The sequence below is a fragment of the Tamandua tetradactyla genome, chromosome 2 (assembly GCF_023851605.1).
Source record: "Tamandua tetradactyla isolate mTamTet1 chromosome 2, mTamTet1.pri, whole genome shotgun sequence".
In the NCBI taxonomy this organism is placed as follows: Eukaryota; Metazoa; Chordata; class Mammalia; order Pilosa; family Myrmecophagidae; genus Tamandua; species Tamandua tetradactyla.
Genome location: NC_135328.1, coordinates 58,644,071 through 58,663,895, shown reverse-complemented (window position 1 = coordinate 58,663,895; position 19,825 = coordinate 58,644,071). Strand labels below are relative to the sequence as shown.

General features: G+C 38.5%; 1 protein-coding gene across 6 annotated transcripts in view; it reads left to right on the top strand.

Moving 5' to 3' along the window:
• MELK (maternal embryonic leucine zipper kinase) overlaps positions 1-19,825 on the top strand; it is a 207,344-nt gene that overhangs the window by 126,977 nt on the left and 60,542 nt on the right. For all 6 annotated transcript variants that reach the window (XM_077147691.1, XM_077147695.1, XM_077147694.1 and 3 more), the window contains 2 exons: positions 14,704-14,772; positions 19,051-19,149. In XM_077147691.1, coding sequence (XP_077003806.1) covers positions 14,704-14,772; positions 19,051-19,149 — 168 coding nt within the window. The remainder of the gene's footprint in view (positions 1-14,703; positions 14,773-19,050; positions 19,150-19,825) is intronic.

The following is a 19,825-nucleotide window of genomic DNA, read 5'->3' as shown; positions in this document are numbered from 1 at the left end:
TTGGTCCGGGGGGCCGCGCTTGGTGTGGGCGCCAGCCGCCACGGTTTGAGGGGACCACCTGTCCAATTCTCCCAGCCGGCCCAGGAAGGGGGAAGGGAGTGACTCCGGCCGCTTGCCGCCCCGCCCCGTGAAGCCCGCACCCCTCGGCGATCTCACCAGAGCGGGTTCTCTCAGCCAGCCAGCCGTTCTAGGATGGGGTACGCTGTCTTTTTTATCTATGTCGTGGCTTTGGGAGCTGTTCTGTGTCGTTTCTACTCCCCTAGTAGCTGTCCTGGAGGAGAAACTAAGATCCGCGCGTCTTACTAAGCCTCCATCTTCTCCCCCTCGTTCTAGTGTCTTTTTTTAATCTCCTTTATGTTATTAGCCATCCAATTGATTTTATTTGGTATGGTTGTATGAACATCTTTGATTAGTTGTTCCAAAGTCTATGTCTCCTCAAGTGTTTAATTTGGTCATTAGGCTGGGCTATATCTGCCTGCATCATGATGTACTTAAGTGATCTTCTGTTGCCTCCAAGAGGTGTAAATATCTCGATAGGTTTACTTTGGAAGTTGATTTCCTTCAGTAGACTAAAGCTTTGTGTTTGTGGAATGGATATAGACTAGGTTGTGAGTCACAACAGTACAGTGATGGGTTGCAGTGCAGGTATAGGCACGAGTTGGGAATGCTATTCTGGCTCTTGTGAGCCTGCGTGCAGGATATGGGATTGTGCAGGTGTGGTGTGGGCGCTGTGGGGGTGAGCTATCTTTGGCAGGCCTTGCAACGCAGGATCAGAGTGCTGTGTGGGGAACTTAGAGGTAGATTGTACAGAGGTTGGGGTATAGGGGGGCAGGCCGTGGGTGTGTCCTTGCGCAGGTGGAGGGGTTCACGATGTGTACATGTGAGTATGTAGGGGCAGGGCATGGTTGCGGGGTGTTGGATGTCAGGTGGGTGGGCCCCTGGGACAGATGTGCGCACCACCTGGCTGGGGTAGGTGTGCGTGTGGGCTTGGGGTGGAGATGTGGGACAGGGATGCAAGGGGAGGTATGGGGGGGGGTAGGGGTGGGTATGCTTGGGGAAAGATAGAGGGGTGGGTGATGGGGTTCAGGTATGTAGGATGTTGGGGGAGTCGCAGGTCGCAATGCAGGGGTGGCTCGTATGAGTATAGCATGTTCAAGGAAAACGGGTTGTCTTACTTCCTTGTCCCCGACTTCCTGTCTGTGCATTTTTTGAGGGCTCTGGACCTCTGTTTTGGAAATGGGTACATTAGGTTGTTTGCACTAGTTGGATGGCCTCTGGTTCTCTGTATCTCAAGTCTTCAGCTGTTGCAAACAGGGCTTCCCTATCTGGTGTAGAAGACCCTCCCATGTCACTTACATCCTGGAATAGCCATCCCTGTTGCCTTCCTGTCCTTCTCTAGCTGTTCCTTGAAGCAGAGGTGAACTCAACCTATCTGATTCTGCCATCTTTCTGGAACTCCCCCCAGCTCTGTTTTGGTTATTATTTGCATGATAGATATTTTTCCTTCCTTTCTCTTTCAACCTATTTGTGTCTTTGAATGTAAGGCGGGTTTCTTGTGAACAGCATATAATTGGGTCATGCTTTTTCATCCATTTGGCCATTGTGTGTGTTTAGACTAGAGAATTTAACCCACTTACATTTAAATAATTACTTATAAAGTAGGGTTTCTGCCATTTTTCTGTTTAGTCTTTTGCAAGTATTGTACCTATTTTAATCCTCAATTATTTTGTTAATGCCTACTATCATATTTATTTGATATTTTTTATTATAGCAAATCAAGTTCTTCTTTCTTTCTGGATTTATTTTTCATATATTTTCTTTGTGTTTACTGTGGGGTTAAAATTTAACATCTTGAATATAAAACTATCATTTTTGGTCTGACACCAATTTAACTTCAATAGCATATACATACACTGTCCCTGTATGCCTCCATTGCCACACCTTTTTTGTACTTGTTAGAAATTAAATGTTTGTACATTGTATGTTCAAAACCATAGATTTATTGTTACCTTTTATGCACTAGCATTTTAGTGGTGGTGAGAAATCAGAAGTGGAGTTACTTTCCAAAAACTGCAATACAGTAGTACTGTCATGTACAATTACCTTTGGCTGCCAGATGGCTGCCTTTACCAGATGTCTTTATGTTTTTATATCTCTCTGATCCTGTGATCCACTGTTTAGCACCTTTTCCTTTTAGTGTGAAAAATTCTCTTTAGCATTGCCTGTAGGCAAGTCTAGTTATAATGAATTCCTTCAGCTTTTGTTTATCTGGAGATGTCTTAATCTCTTCCTCATTTTTGAAAAAATAAACTTTACAGATAAGAAATTCTTGATTGACAGTTATTTTATCTCAGCACTTTAAGTACTTCAACTCTCTGACTCCTTGCCTGTGTGGTTTCTGATGAGAAATTGGAACTTAATCTAATTGGGATTCCCTTGTACATAGCATGTTGATTTTCTCTTATAGCTTTTAGAATGCCCTCCTTGTCCTTTACATTCGATAGTTTGACCACCATGTGTCTGGGCTTATTTCCTTTCAGGTTTGTTCTGTTTGATGTTTGATGGGCTTATTGGATGTGCATATTCATGTCTTTTGCCAAGTTTGGGAAGTTTTTTGCCATTATTTCTTTAAATATTCCGTCTGCTCATTTTTCTCCCTCTTCTTTCTTTGAGATTCCCAAAATGCGTTTATTAGTATGCTTGATGGTGTCCTGCAGGTCTCTTAGCTATTTTAACTTTTTCTAATTACTTTTTCTCTCTGCTTCTCAGTATGACTCATTTCACTTTTCTTGTCTTTGAGTTCACTGATTTTTTCTTCTGCCAGGTCCACTCTGCTGTTGAAATCCTCCTGGGAATTTTTCATGTTGTTGTGATCTTCAACACGATTTGGTTCCTTTTTAAAATTTCTGTCTTTTTATTGAGATCCTCAGGTTCATTCAGTTTTTTTTTTTTTTTTCTGATAGCCTTTAGTTCTTTCTCTGTATTTTCTTTCATCTCCTTGAGCATTTTGAAGATCATATTTTTAAAAGTCTTTGAATAGAGTGTCCACAGTCTGGTCTTGATGTTTTCTGGATTTTTATCCTCTTTCTTTGGATGGGCCATTATTTTGTGTTTCTTTGCTTGTCTTGTAATTTTTTGTTCCACATTATACACTTTTTAAACTTTTTTTTTTATTGTATGGTATAGCATATATACAAAGCAAAGAAAACAATAATTTTCAGAGCACTCTTGAACAAGTAGTTACAGGACAGATCCCAGATTTTGTCATGGGCAACCATACCAACCTCTCAGATTTTTCCTTCTAGGTGCTCCAGAATATAGTAGGCTAGAAGGAATGAATGTTATTTTATCATTACAATCATTTTTTTTTCTTTTTTGTGAAAAATAACATATATACAAAAAAATCAATAAATTTCAAAGCACTGCACAATAGTTAGTTGTAGAACAGATTTCAGAGTTTGGTGTAGGTTACAATTCCACAATTTTAGGTTTTAGCTGCTCTAAGGTACTGGAGACTAAAAGAAACATCAATTTGATGATTCAGCAATCATACTTATTTATTAAGCCCTACCTTTTCCATATAACTCCACCATCACCTTTGATCTTTCTGGCCCACTCTTTAGGGATATTTGGGCTATGGCCATTCTAACTTTTTCATGTTGGAAGGCTGCAGTAATATGGGGTAGGGAGATGGAACTAGCTGATGTTCTGTAGAGGTTGGGCCCTCTAGGTTTCAGAACTAATCTGGTCCAGGGACCCATCTGGAGGTTGTAGGTTTCTGGAAAGGTAGGTTTCAGAAACCTACCAGAAAGTGTATGGAACCTTTGTGGAATCTTATTTATTGCCTTAGGTGTTCTTTAGGATTAGTTGGAATGGTTGTGGATGTGGTTTGGCAAGTTATGATAGGTAGTAATGTCTAAATGCAGCTTGCTTAAAGAGTGACCTCCAGAGTAGCCTCTCAACTCTATTTGAACTCTATCAGCCATTGATACTTTGTTACACTTCTTTCCCCCCTTTTGGTCAGTATGGAATTGTTGATTCCAATATGCCAGGGCTGGACTCATCCCTAGAAGTCATCTCCCATGCCTCCGTGGAGACTTTCACCTCTCAATGTCATGTCCCACCTAGCGGGGAGGGCAATTATTTCATTTACAGAGTTCAGCTTAGAGAGAGTGAGGCCACATCTGAGCCACAAAAGAGTTCCTCTAGAAGTAACTCTTAGACATACCTATAGGTGGTCTAAGCTTCTCCACTATCTACATAAACTTCACAAAGAGTAAGCCTCAAGATCAAGGGCTTGGCCTGTTGATATGGGTGTCCCTATTGTTTGACACGGTATCAGAGGATCCCTTAATGGTAGTTTAGTAGTTCCATATTTTTTCTCCCATCCCTCAAAGGACTTTGCCAATACTTTTTGATTATCTGCTTACTGTATTCTGGGATGTAGCCAGGCATTACATTAAACTCTACAAGATCAAAGGCCCTCATTCTTATTCTGGGCTCCCTGTGTTTCACTTGTTCAAATGAGCTATCCAGACAGGTGAAGTAAGATTATATGCTACAGAAAATTTAGGTTCCAGACAAAATAAACCTTTCTTCCTTTGATCTCAAAGAGTAGGTGCGATTCTAAAATATAGACAATGTCTTTCTTTCTTACCCTTGTTCTTTAAATTACCTTAATCCCGACCTGATCGGCTTTGTTCTTATCTCTAAATACCAGGTTATAGACATATAAGATAGCCTCTCAAAATGAGTAAATAATAATTACTACCCCAGACTAAATGAGTCTGTCATAAGAGCTTACAATCTAGGCCCCTGTTTTCTTATAAGCATTTTCTAAAGGAGACCATACAATAATTGTTCTTTTATTCCTGGCTTATTTTTCCTCAAAACCAAGTGTCCTACAGTTTTGTTCACATTGTTGCATATCTCACGACTTCGTTCCTTTTTGTAGCAGTACAATATTTGATCATATGTATGCATCATTGCTTGCCAGTCTACTTCTCGGTCAGTATATCCTTCAGCCACCTCCATTCATTAGGCATCATGTATAATGTCCAAAGTCCACAGTCCACCAACACTCTCAATTTTAGATAATTTCATTGTTCCCAAGAGAAAGATAACCAATAAACACACCCTCACCAAATAAGAAATCTAAACCTTTGCTTAACTCCCTCTCCACATTATTTACCCCTGCTGTTGCTGTGGTACTGCTGATGTTTTCCTGTTAAACACAGCACATAGCATGCTGTAGCAGTTTTTTCCCTGTACCCTGGACTTAAGCACTCTTGTACATGAATCATACCTTTGAAGTAGTTCTTGGAAGAACTTATTTAGATTTCTAAGATTAATTAGTCAGACACATAGGTTTATACAGCCCCCTTCAATCTTGTTCACCTTCAATGTGGTGATATTATTTATAGACCCACTACAGAACTGCCTTCATGTCTGTCTATTCCCTTACATTGGAGTTGAACCTTATTACTAACTGTTCACCTATCTCTAGCTTCTATGTAGCTCTTTGTTCCCTATATTCTTTATTATAAGCCTCTGATTTTACCTTTACCATGGTCATAAAAGTGGAGTCATACAGTATCTATCCTTTTGTGTTGGGCTCATTTCACTCAGCATTATGTCCTCAAGGCTCATCCATCTTGTCATATGCTTCAGGATGTCATTTCGTCTTACTGTTGCATAATATTCCATCGTATGTATATACCACATTTTGTTAATCCACTCATCTATTGATGGGCATTTGGTTTGTTCCATCTTTTGGCAATTATGAATAATACTGCTATGAACATTGGTGTGCAAATATCTGTTTGTGTCACTGCTTTCAACTCTTCTAGGTATGCATCAAGTAGTGCTATTGCTGGGTCATAGGGCAACTTGATATTTAGTTTCCTAAGGAACCGCCAAATTGTCTTCTATAGCAGCTATACCATTATACTTTCCCACTAGCAGTACGTAAGTGTTCCAGTTGCTCCATGTTTATAGTTTCCTGTTTGTTTAATAGCAGCCATTCTTATAGGTATGAGGTGGTATCTCATTGTGGTCTTGATCTGCATTTCCTTATAGCTAATGAGAATGAAGATCTCTTCAGGTGCTTTTGAGTCATCTGTATTTGCTTTTCAGAAAAATGTCTGTTCATATCTTTAGCCCATTTTATGATTGGTGCTTGTTCTTTTGTTGTTGAGTTGTATGATTTCTTTATGTATACAGGGTATCAAACCTTTGTCCAATGTGTGATTTCCAAATGTTTTCTCCTGTTGTGTTGACTGCCTTTCACCATTTTGAGAAAGTCTTTTGAGGTACAGAAGCATTTGATTTTGGAGTTCCCATTGATCTATTTTTTTCCTTTGTTGGTTGTGCTTTGGGTGTAAAGTTTAGGAAGCTACCTCCATTACTAGGTCTTGAAGATGTTTACCTACATTTTCTTCTGGAAGCCTTTTGGTGCTCATTCTTATATTTAGGTTTCTGAACCACTTTGAGTTAATTTTTGTATATGGTATAAAGTAAGGGTCCTCTTTCATTCTTTTGACTATTGATACCCAGTTTTCCCATGCCCATTTATTGAAAAGACTATTTTGTGCTAGTTTTGTGGATTTGGGGGCCTTGTCGAAAATCAGTTGACCATAGATTTGGTGGTCTAGTTCTGTGCTCTTGATTCAATTCCATTGGTCAGTGCTTCTGTCTTTGTGCCAGTACCATGCTGTTTTGACCACTGTGGCTTTATAATAAGTTTTAAAGTCAGGAAGTGTTAATCCTCTCACTTTGTTCTTTTTCAGGATGCTTTTAGCTATTTGGGTCTCTCTTCCTTCCAGATGAATTTGGTAACTTGCTTTTCCAAGTCTTCAAAGTTGGTTGTTGGAATTTTGATTGGTACACATTGAATCTGTAGATCACTTCATGTAGAATTGACATCTTGACTATATTTAACCCTCCTGTCCATGAGCAGGGAATTTCTTTCCACCTATGTAGATCTTCTTTGATTTCTTTTAGCAATGTTATGTAATTTTCTGTGTACAAGTCCTTTAGTTCCCTAGTTATGTTCATCCCTAAGTACTTGATTCTTTTAGTTGCTATTTTGAATGGAATCACACTGTACGTTTTAATATTTTTAAAAGTTAACTCTGGGTTTTAGACCCTTAGCTTTTTGTTTCTTGAGTTTCTATTCAACTAGTGATATGACAGAGATTTACTTTAGTGCTAGGAAGTACAAAACTCAATAAACTAATGCAAAAAGTACTTTTCAGAGTTCACAAATTAGCTCTGCATTGCCTAGTGCTCTCTTTCAATGTTTAGCCCTCCTAACTGGTAGGGCAGCCCAAGCTGAATACATAGTGCAGGGTCCTGCCTGTCATTTCTGGGCCTGTGTCTTGTCCTGGGCTTGTTCTTGTTGGTGGCCTTAGGAGTTCCTGTATTATAGAAATTTGAATGCCCTCACTACTCCCTAGGCAACAGACTTCCTTCTCCAGGGTATTCCACTGTAGGACTTAAAGCAAATCTCCTCTGCATTGTGCCCAAGGCAGGTTAGAACAGTGGCCACCAAGAGATCTGAAGTAGCTAATCAAAAGGAATGGTCAGCAATTGGACCATACGCCCTTGGATCTTGGTGAACTAGGTCTTTATATTCCCATCCTGTCTCCAGAAGGTAGTGAATGCCTCACTGCTACTTGTCAGGAGGCTGGGGTGTGGGTGACACAGCCACTGCACAGAGATTGTAATTCACTGGTATTTACTGCAATTTACCAGCCTTTTCCTCCTGCATGTCTCTGGGTGCTACACAGTGTTCTGCTAGACTCTAGAATTTCAAAATAATTGATTCAGACAATTTCTGCCTGTTTAATTATTCTGATGGAGGAACTGAAGCTTGGAGCTTCCTAAGCACCATCTTCCTACAGTCCAGCCAGGAATGAAAATTTTAATGATATTTAAATGTCAATTGTGAAATGAAAGTTCTTCCTTTTCTAGATAATCTGTGAAACACTTTGTAGGTTAGCCTGTCTGCTCTCATCAGAGAGGCTGAGTCAGGAGCAGTTTGTTTTGACATCATACCTTTTCTTTATTTTTTTATTTTTTTTATTAATTAAAAAAAAATTAACTAACAACATTTAGAAATCATTCCATTCTACATATGCAATCAGTAATTCTTAATATCATCACATAGATGTATGATCATCATTTCTCATACCTTTTCTTTTTAAATTCATTGGTTGCTAGTGCTTCTTTATGGCTTTGATTATTTCATTGACTTAATAAAAATTCAGCCTGTTGCATGACCCCCTATACCTGTCTGTTGCTCTCCTTAATATTTAAGCTGGAGTAATTTCTGCAAAGATCATGTCCTAGACAGTTCATAAATGCAGAGCAGTGAACCCCAATGCTGGTGCTAGTTGATGGCTTCCCCACCTACCTCCATCCATCCTTCTAGCCTTGTTCAGTTACTGTTAGCATTTTCCTTTTTCTTTATCTTCTTATGTGTGTGTGTGTGTGTGTGTGTGTGTGTGTGTGTGTGTGTGTGTGTGTTTTCCCTTGTCTCCCTGGACCTGTATTCTAGTCAAGGATCTAGTCAAGAGCTTTTGTTTGCTTTCATTAGTTTGGGTGATCCTCTGGAGGCTGCACTTTTGGGACCCTCTGGAGTTTGCCCTTAAGACTGTGTTCCTTAGTTCCCAAATCACAATTCTGTGGTTAAGTTACTATTTATAAATTTTTATGTGTCAAATGATTTGTTTAGGATAAATTGTTAGAAGTGAAATTACTATATTAAGGATATGAATTTTTGAATGTTTTTCATACATATTTCCAAATTACTTTTCAAAAGGTTTATACTCATTAGTTGTATATATAAGTACTCTTGCCCCTGAATTATTAGCACTCACTAATATTTTGTGTTTTGCAAATTTGCTGGTTGAATAGATAACAGGTGGTATTTTATTTTTGGTATAATTAATTTTTTATTACTCAGGAAGATGAACTTATTTTCATCATTTTTGGCCATTTAAAAGCTCTTTTTTTGTGTGGAATTACTTGTGAAAATTCTTTGCCCATTTTTCTTTTGAGGAGTATGGCTTTTTATCTCATTTCTTCATTTATTCAACCAATATTAATTGAGTGCCTAGGGCCAGCAGTATTTTGAGTCCTGGAGATGTACAAAATAGACAAAGTCTATTCTAATGTGGTAATGCAGAAAATAAGCAAATAAATATATAATGTGACAAGTAGTGGTAAGGACTGTAAAGTAAGTTAGATGTGAAGGTGAGCTAGGGAATGATTGTGGAGGGTGCTGTTTTGTAAAGATGGTCAGAAGTTTTCACTGATAAGTGTATTTAAGTGAATTTGGGGAAAGCGTTATATAGGTAGAGGGAACAATAAATGCAAAGGCCCTAAGTCAGGTCTGTGTTTGACATGTGACTGTAGTTTGGTGAGTGAGAGGAGAGTTAAGAGGTGCGTTTGAAAAGTAACAAAAAGTGTCATGGATTTTGTGATACAGACCACACAGATCCCCAGAGATGGCGTAGGGAGGCTGGAATTCACGATGAGTCGAGAAGCTATTGGAGAGATGAATAGTGGAGTGACATGACTCAGTGTTTTTTGTTTTAGAAGTCCTGTTTTGTTTTTTTTGCTTTGTTTTATGGGCAGGCTCCTGGAATCGAACCCAGGTCTCCAGTTTGGCGGGTGAGAATTCTGCCAATCAGCCACCATTGCACCATGGCCCTTCAATGCTTTTTTGCTCAAAAAATTTTTTTTCATTAAGGCAGATGTAGATTTACAGAAAAATCATTTAAAAATCACAGAGTTTGTATATATAGCCCCCAAAGTTTTCCCTATAATTAACATTTTGCAGTAGTGGTAACTTTGTTACAATTGATGAACTAGTATTATTATAATTATTAACTGTAGTCCATAGTTAATATTAAGCTTCACTCTTTGTATCATACAGTTCTATGGTGGAGTTTTTTGGGGGGAGGGGGTAGGTTTTTTTTGGTAACATATACGCAACCTAAAATTTCCCATTTTAGGTTGAAATTAACCACTTTCAAATATGTAATTCGGTGGCATTAGTTACATTCACAGTGTTGTGCTACCATCACCATTATATATTACCAAAACTTTTCTGTCACCCCAAAACAGGAACGTTGTACCAATTAAGCATTAATGCTCTGTTACATAATCCCATCTCTGCCTCTGGTAACCTGTATCGTAATTTTTGTCTCTATAAGATCATAAAATATTTGTCCTTTTGTGTCTGGCTTATTTCAGTCAACACAGTGTCTCCAAGATTCATCCATGTTGTAGCATGGTGATCCAGTGTTTTACAACATTGATGGTATAAGTGGACAATAGACTGTTGGGCACAGTGGTAGTGTAATCTGCAGTGAAGAGATAGTAGGGCTTGGATGAGTTTTGTTTTTTTTTTTAAATTTTTTTAAATTGTATTGTATAACATGTATACAAAGCAAAGAAATAAAAAAGCAATAGCTTTCAAAGTATTCTTCGCCAACGGGTTATGAGACAAATCCCAGAGTTTGTCATGGGCTACCATACAGTCCTCTCATATTTTTCCTTCTAGCTGCTCCAGAATATAGGAGGCTAGAGAGCTTAAATACTTTTTTATCATCACAATCGACTTTTTTCCTTCTTTTTTGTGAAAAATAACATATATGTAAAAAAGTTAAAAATTTCAAAGCACAGCACCACAATTAGTTGTAGAACATATTTCAGAGTTTGACATGGGTTACAATTTCGCAATTTTAGGTATTTACTTCTAGCTGCTCTAAAATACTGGAGAGTAAAAGAGTTATCAATTTAATGATTCAGCATTCATATTCATTTAAGTCCTATCTTCTGTGTATAATTCCACCGTCACCTTTGATCTTTCCTTACCTCTCCTTAGGGTTGTCTGGGCTATGGCAATTCTAAATTTTTTTATATTGGAAGGGTCTGTCACTAATAAGTGGTAGGGAAATGGAGATACCTGATGTTCTGAAGAGGTTGGGCCCTCTAGGTTTCAGGACTTATCTGGACCAGTGACCCACCTGGAGGTTGTAGGTTTCTGGAAGTTACTCTAGTGTCTGGAATCCTTGTGGAATCTTATATATTGCCCTAGGTGTTCTTTAGGATTGGCTGGAATGGTCCTGGTTGGGGGTTGGCAGGTTATGATAGGTAGCAAGGTCTACCTGAAACTTGCATAAGAGCAACCTCCAGAGTAGCCTCTCGATTCTATTTGAACTCTCTCTGCCACGGGTTCTTTATTAATTACACTTCTTTCCCCCCTTTTGGTCAGGATGTAATTGTTGATCCCATGGTGCCAGGTCTGGATTCATCCCTTGGAGTGTTTTCCCATGTCTCCAGGAAGACCTTTACCCCTGGATGTCATGTCTCACCTAGAGGGGAGGGCAGTGATTTCACTTGCACAGTTGTGCTTTGAGAGACTGAAGCCACATCTGGGCAACAACAGAGGTCCTTGGATGAGTTTGATGGTGGTGGAGAGTGTAAGTGATTCTGGATATATTTTGAACATAGAGCCAATAGATTTTGCTCAGTGGAGTGTGAGAGAAAGAAGAGTTATGACTCCAACGTTTTTGGCCTGAGCAGCTGGTAGAATGCTTTTGCCATTTACTGAGATGAGAAGGAATATTGGAAGAATAAGTTTGGTAGTGGTAGCTAAATCTTAAAGATTTCTGAGAGCTTTATGTGATTAAACATAATTATTTTGTCATTTAGTTGGAAAAGAGTTTTCCCAATTTGTTATTAGCTAACTTTGTTAGTGGTGTTTTGTTGTGCAGAAAGGTCGAATTTTTATTTTGTCATCTGTCAGTTTAATTTTTGGCTTTGCTGTCATGCCTAGATTCTAAAAATAAGCACGCAGGCTTTAAGTACTCTAATGGTTTTGTATTGCCATTAACTCTTTAATCATGAAATTAATTTAGTATATACTTTTAATTGTTTCAATCTTATTTTTTTTTCTCAAATCTACCTATTATCCTAGAGTCTTAAACAATTTGACTTCTGTTATGAGAAATTATTGTGTCATTTCCTATGAATTGTTAAAGAAGGGGTGTGTGGCAGGTTGACTCCAAAGGATGTTTTATCATGTATTACTATTTACAAGTGCCTGGCCTTGGCTGATGGCTGGGTGGCCATAGTTTCTGAATAAACTAGGTTATAGAGAATTGTCTCCAGATCACTAACATTCCTTAAAGAAGTTCTTGTTTTAGTAAGTTCTGCTTTAGAAATTAGCTTTTATCAGTTCTCCTCAATTGACTCTGGATTGTGGATGATATGTGACTTTTTAAAAATTTCTTTCAACTCTTTTTTTTCTTTTTTGTGAAAAATAATGTATATACAAAAAAGCAATAAATTTCAAAGCACAGAGAACAATTAGTTGTAAAACAGATTTTGGAGTTTGGTATGGGCTAAAATTCCAGAATTTTAAGTTTTTACTTCTAGGTGCTCTAAAGTACTGGAGACTAAAAGAAATAATATAATGATTCAGCAGTCGTACTCATTTTAAAGCCTGTCTTCTCTGTATAACTCCACCATCACCTTTGATCTTTCTCCCACTCTTAAGGCTATACCCATTCTAATTTTTTCATATTGGAAGGGGCTGTCGATAATGTGGGATAGAGGGATGGAACTAGTTGATGTTCTGGAGAGACTGGGCCCTTCTAGGTCTCAGGACTTATCTGGTCCAGGGATCCATCCAGGGAGGTTGTGGTTTCTGGAAGGTTACCGTAGTATATGGAACCTTTGTAGAGTCTTATATAATACCGTAGATATGGTTAGGATTATCTGGAGTGGTTTTGGTTGGGATCTGGCAAGTTATGATAGGTAGCAATGTCTAACTGAAGCTTTTGTAAGAGTGACCCCCAAAGTAGTCTCTTGACTCTATTTAAACTCTCTCAGCCATTGATGCCTTATTTGTTGCACTTCTTTTCCCCCTTTTGGTGTTACTTTTTTTTTTGTATGCTGTATGGCGGGGTCACATTTCATTACTTTTCCATGTGAGTATCCTGTTATTGCAGCACCATTTGTTGAATTTTGTTTGTTTGTTTTTCATTTGTTTTGCTTGCTTGTTTGTTTTTTGGGAAGTTCATGACCGGAAATTGAACCCAGGTCTCCTGCATGGTGGGCAAGAATTCTACTACTGAACTACCCTTGCACCCCGGGTATGACTTGTTTTTAATCACAGTTTATATCCTGCCACTAAATGTGCTTTTCTTGTTTTAATTTTTTGATTGTGAGAAATAACATACAGACAAAAAAACAATAAATTTCAAAGCACACCGCAACAATTAGTTGTAGAACAGATTTCAGAGTTTGGTATGGATTTCAATTCTACAATTTTAGATTTTTACTTCTAGCTGCTCCAAGACACTGGAGACTAAAAGAAATATCAATACAGTGATTCAGCAATCAGGCTCATTTGTTAAATCTTGTCTTTTCTGTTATAGCTCCACCTTCTCCTTTGATCTTTCTCCCAGTCTTTAAGGGTATTTGGGTTATTCCCATTCCAACTTTTTCTTGTTGGAAACGGCTATCAATAATATGGAATAGGGTAATGGAGCTAATTGTTCTGAAGAGACTGGGCCTTCTGGGTTTTAAGACTTATCAGGCCTGGGAACCCAACTGGACAGTAATTGTAGGTTTCTGGAAAGTAATCATAGTGCATGGAACCTTTGTATATTCTCAGATAATGCCCTAGGTGTTGCTGGGTTGGTGGGAGTAGTTTTGGTTGAGGTCAGGCAAACCATGGTAAATAGCAATATCTAGCTGAAGCTTGGGTTAAGAGTAGTGTTCTAGTTTGCTAGCTGCCGGAATGCAACACACCAGAGACGGATTGGCTTTTAATAAAAGGGGATTTATTTTGTTGGTTCTTCAGAGGAAGGCAGCTAACTTTCCATTGAGGCTCTTTTCTTACGTGGAAGGCACAGGATGGTCTCTGCTGGTCTTCTCTCCAGGCCCCTGGGTTCCAACAACTTTCCCCGGGGTGATTTCTTTCTCCACCTCCAAGGGCCCGGGCTGAGCTGCAAGTGCTGAGATGAGGAATGCTGAGCTGCTAGACTGTGCTACATTGCGTTCTCTCATTTAAGCACAAGCCAATTAAGTTAAACGTCACTCATTGCAGCAGACACGCCTCCTAGCCGACTGCGGATGTAATTAGCAACAGATGAGATTCACCTACCATTGGCTCATGTCCACAGCAACAGAACTAGGTGCTTTCACCTGGCCAAGTTGACAACTGAATCTAACTACCACAAGTAGCCTCCAGAGTAACCTCTCGACTCTAAAATATGCTTTTCTACTATTTCATTTTGCCGACTGATAATTACTCTGAGATTATAAATTAAAATTTACTTCAATAATACAAAAAATGACTACAGTGTATACTTGCAGTTCTCTTATACATATTATGAAGCTAAATCTTTATAAGATGTATGTTTTCCATTATTAAAGTCTCTGTGTTCCAGACCTTCTCTGATATGTGGTTAATGTAAAGGTGACGATGGTATTTTATTTATTGGGTTTTGTTCTTTAAGGGCATAAAATAGATTTCTTATGTTAGTAATAATGTTTAAATTTTATCGTGGGATGAAATCTTCAAGCTTGGAAGTAAACCTCTAGCATGTTGTTATCTTAGAAGTTTGTGTCAAGGCTGTTGAACCTAAATCTGTTCATTGTTTTCATTGTTTTTTGTAGAGAGGGAAATACGAAGTTCCTAAGTGGCTTTCTCCCAGTAGTATTCTGCTTCTCCAACAGATGCTACAGGTAAAAATTTTAATTTATTTAAAAATGATTTTAATTTATTTTTAAATAACAGCTATGGCCACTGTTTGATCCAATTAAACAAAAATTTGTTGTGATAATATCTAACACAAAATTCCTCTTTCTAAATCACTTTCATGTATACAATTCAGTGATACTAATCATATTCACAATATTTTGCTGCCATTACCACCATCCATTACTAAAACTTTTCATTACTCTTAAACAGAAACTCTGTGTCTATTAAGCAATAACTACACATTGTCCCTCTTGCCCACACTGCCCCCAACCCCTGGCAACCTATAATCTACTTTCTGTCTCTTTGAATTTGCTTATTCTAGGTATTTCATACAAGTAAAATTTTATAATATTTGTCCTCTTGTGTCTGGTTTATTTTACAACCTGATCTCTTCAAGGTTCTCTATTTTGTATCATGTATCAGAACTTCATTCCTTTTCTGGCTGAATAATATCTGACATTCTGTTTATCCATTCGTCTGTTGAAGGAAGGTTGGGTTGCTTCCTTCTTTTGTCTATTGTGAGTAATGCTGCTATGAACATTGGTCTATAAATACCTGTTTGAATCCTGTTTTCAATTCTTTTCCTTATAGACACTGAAGTGGAATTACTGGGTTGATTCAGCCAAATATGAAGGATGTCTATGGTTCTATGACACCATTTATCTATTAGCTTAAAGAATGTCCATTAGTTATATCTATTTGGTAGATATCCTGTACTTGATCTCTTCTTAATTGTATTGCAAACCCGATTTTTTTTTTTTTGTAACTCTACCATATGGCTTTCCTGGTGTGGTTTTTTGTTTTGTTCTGTTTTGTTTATTATGTGTGCTTTATTTATGACATAAAATTTTCCATTTTAACCTATTTTTAAAAAAATTCTGGTATCACATTTACAACCTAAAATTTCCCATTTTCAAATACACAATTCACTTCATGTCAGTTATATTCCCAGTATTGTGCTATCATCATTGCCACCATTATCAAAACATTTTCATTATCCCAAATAGAAACTCTGTACCCATTAAGCAATAACTCCCTATTCCCCCTCATCCCAGTGGTGTGTTTTTAAAGTTTTTTCTTGAGCATTGTCTTCTCTAATCAGTTGTTGCTCTGCTCTTATCCATTTTCTTGCTCCTACTTTTGCATATTAGGTATATAATAGATACTGAATAAGTGCTTGAATGAGCTGATATACAATTGAATACACCCTATGATCTAGTGTGTGGCTCTTAAACTCTTTGAAACAGAATTATTGGACATCATCCTGCCAGTACTAGATTCTTCGATGAAGATCTCTCCAAGGTGCCCATCGTGGCCCTGACAGGGACACCGTCATCGATACTAGAGAGGTGATGATCCTCGTTATGAGCATGCATAAGACATTTACTCTGTTCAAGGCCATCGAAGAGGGGGTGAGCCACATGGAGACTGTGTCTGCCTTCCAGCGGCATCCTTGTGTGTGACAAGGATGCTACCCTAGAGCTGAAAATGAAGACCATCAAGTATTTCAGAGTTTAAATGCTTGTTCATAACAAGTTGGTGGGCCCCTGTACAGTGTCAAAGAGAAGGAAGTAGAGAAAAGCCAGTCTTCTAAGAAGCCATATGGTGGTTAGCCTGTGCTGCACCTAGTATCTAATACCTCATAGGTTTCGACAGATTCTTCTGGAAATGGTCTTTAGGAGAATAGAATTGTACTTCTTTAATCTAGAATTATTATTCCAAATAAGTGGATGAAACTTTTATTCTTGGCTAGGAAGCTTGGAGCCTTGTTCTATAGTTTGGCTACCTGGAGAATGACTTGTTTGTAGCCTACTCTGACTCAGAAAAAAATCTCTGAAAAATGTACTCCACCATTTTGATGTCTTCCACACCTAGGTTAGGAGTTTTTTAACTTTTTATCTGCCTCTGACACTGTTCACATGAACAACATAATTCCTTCAGGAACCTCTATCACTTCATGCACTCATTCTCAGTTGAGAAGGGATTAGGGGCTTTGTATACTAGGCAGAACCTCTCTGGAGAGTCTTGAGAACCTTTTAAGCAGGACCGCCACCTTATTTGAGAATCACTGCCCTAGATTGTCTAAAATAAGTATAGGGAAATAGTTTCCTCTGGTCAGTAATAAGTGCTATGGAAAAAAAACTCTCCCTTCCTTCCTTCCTTCCTTCCTTCCTTCCTTCCTTCCTTCCTTCCTTCCTTCCTTCCTTCCTTCCTTCCTTCCTTCCTTCCTTCCTTCCTTCCTTCCTTCCTTCCTTCCTTCCTCCCTCCCTCCCTCCCTCCCTCCCTCCCTCCCTCCCTCCCTCCCTCCCTCCCTCCCTCCCTCCCTCCCTCCCTCCCTCCCTCCCTCCCTCCCTCCCTCCCTCCCTCCCTCCCTCCCTCCCTCCCTCCCTCCCTCCCTTCCTCCCTCCCTTCCTCCCTTCCTGTTTTTTTCTTGTTCTCAGAGCTGACGTTTTATGAACTTGAAGGAGCCTTTGGGGGAGGATTTGAATGGTAGGGGTAGGGGTGGCACTAAGGAGGCTTTTACTGATGAACCCAGAGCCTCAGTGGGCCCAGCCATGTCAAACTCCTCTCTCTCACATACCCTCTAGCACCAGGAGGAGGAAGTTTGAAACTCTTATGCCATCAGCGCCTTGTGTTTTTGTTCAAAGTTCTCTTTGTAGTTCTTTTCTTTAACTATACATTCATTGGAAGGTGGGAGGTTCACTGGGGCAACAGACACTGCCACGATTTCAGTGTTGGTGTTCAGTCAAGGTGGTGGGAGCCAGGACAAGCAACTTAGACATAAAACATGAGTGATATGCTCTCCTGCTCCCATAAGAGCTGAATGCCAAGTTAACATGCAAAATACTTGTAAAGCTGCCTTATATTCTTTCCCTCACTGAGAGTACTGTGCCTTTCTAGAAACCCTCTCAGGCTCATGGGATGTTGTCTGTTTTACAGAGCATCAGGAAGTACAACCCCTCTGTCCATTTGTCCTTCACCCCTTGTTCATAAGATGAGTGTATTGCTCTGCTTTCCTTTTACTCTCTCATGGAGTAGGTACTGCCTCCTCCTGCCTGTCTTTGTGCCTATTTGCAGCTGCTGTTGCCTCTATTTCTAGGAAAGACTTTTTAGAGCCTGGCTCTCACCACTGTCTTGTGCTGTTTGGTACCAATTCGTTCAGTTCTGTTTGAAGCTTTTATACATGATTGTTACTGTCATTCTGTTTTAAGCTAATGGTCAAAGAGCTTGTTCACAATGTGATATTTTCTATTAAATCCGGTATTTTCAAAGCATAACAAAACAGATTTCTGGGCCCCATCCCCCAGAATGTCCAATTCAATAGGTCTGGGGTGGGTCTGAGAATTTGAACTTCTGAATAATGTTGAGGCTGCTGGTTTTGAGACTATACTTTGGAAAACTGGAAAACCATTGATTTCGTAGGATGAGTCTCTCAGAGAGAAAGATGGGAATGAAGTTTCAGTATCCTCCCTGCCACTGAGCAAGCCACCTGATTCTAATCTATAAAACAGGCTTTCTGAGCCTAGCCTTACTGCTATGTAGTATTATGAGGATAAGATGAGATTGATAGGAAACAGTTTGAAAATATGAGTACTTTATTAGTGCAATATTTTTTTCATTATTGTATGTTACAAATATCTTCAGTTTTTCCATCTATTAATCTCCACATTTTATTCATAATTTGTCTCAGGCTCACCCACCTTAAGTAGGGCTAGACCACCAAATCTCCATAATGAGATTGAAAATGCCTCATCCTTTTCTTTAGACTCCAAAAAACCTTAATCTTTGCTGATTAATTTTTCTCTCACATTTGAAAATTACAACTGGAAAAGAAAGGTGTGCTTTTCAACTTGTTTTGTATGATTGTAAGCTCATCAGAGGTAGAGATCACATATTTGGTATGAATGCCCCACATTGTGGCTGCTTGAATATTAAATTGGTGAATATTTCTTGTGAATAGGTTTTTCAGACTATTACATCATACAATAGATCGACTGAACTTCATGAATAATGTCCATACCAATGAAGTTCATGTTTGTTAAACATTTATCTTCTAAGTCCCATGTTCGTTGCTATAGTTTTTATGCTCCTATTGCCTTTCTTTAAAGAATTTATTCCAAGGCCATTTTAAGGTCTTTGACAGCATTTTTGTGATGATAAAGTTTACATCTGTTCTGATGAGTTTTGAGTTCTCAGGAGGAAAGTGTTCTGTTCTCATTTGAAATGTTAATCTTTCTCTCTTTTTTCCTGATGGCCACTAGGTGGACCCAAAGAAGCGGATTTCTGTGAAAAATCTATTGAGTCATCCCTGGATCATGCAAGATTACAGTTGTCCCGTTGAATGGCAAAGCAAGAATCCTGTAAGTAAAATGAAATGCAGTAGAATTTTTCTATTTAACTTTGTGTGGTTTTTTTGACCTACAATATCAGACCTACAATGATATGATCTAAATATCAAAAGAAAATATATTTTGTGGGTTTGCTCATCAGATTGGTATTGGGGAAACATGAAACCTAATCATTTATTTCCCTGTTACTCTCTAGGATAGTGGCTCTCAGCCCTGGCTGGACATTTGAGAATCATACCTGGGCCCATCCCAGAACAATTATTAGATATTTTAAAAGCTCCCAGATGTTTCTCATAGGCAGTCAGAGTTGTGAACACTGTGTTAGGGATCTTGTGCAAGCTACTTAACTTTCTCTTTATTCATTAGTAGAAAGTAGGTAAAACCAGTTCTGTCTACTTCCCAGGATGGATAGGAAGTTATAGCAGTTCTCACACATTTTAGTCTCAGGGCATCTTTACAGTTAATATTTATTTATAAATTCATTAAAAATAATAATAATGAACTCATTATCCTTTATCAAAAATAAACTGTTTTTATGGAAAGTAACTTTAGAAAATAAATTTAGTGTGAAGAGTGGCATTACTTTACATCTTTGCAAATTTCTTTAATGTCTGGCATAATAGAAGCTATCAGGCAACTCATCTGCTTCTGCATTCAGTCTGTTTTGATGAGTTATTTTAGTTGAAGA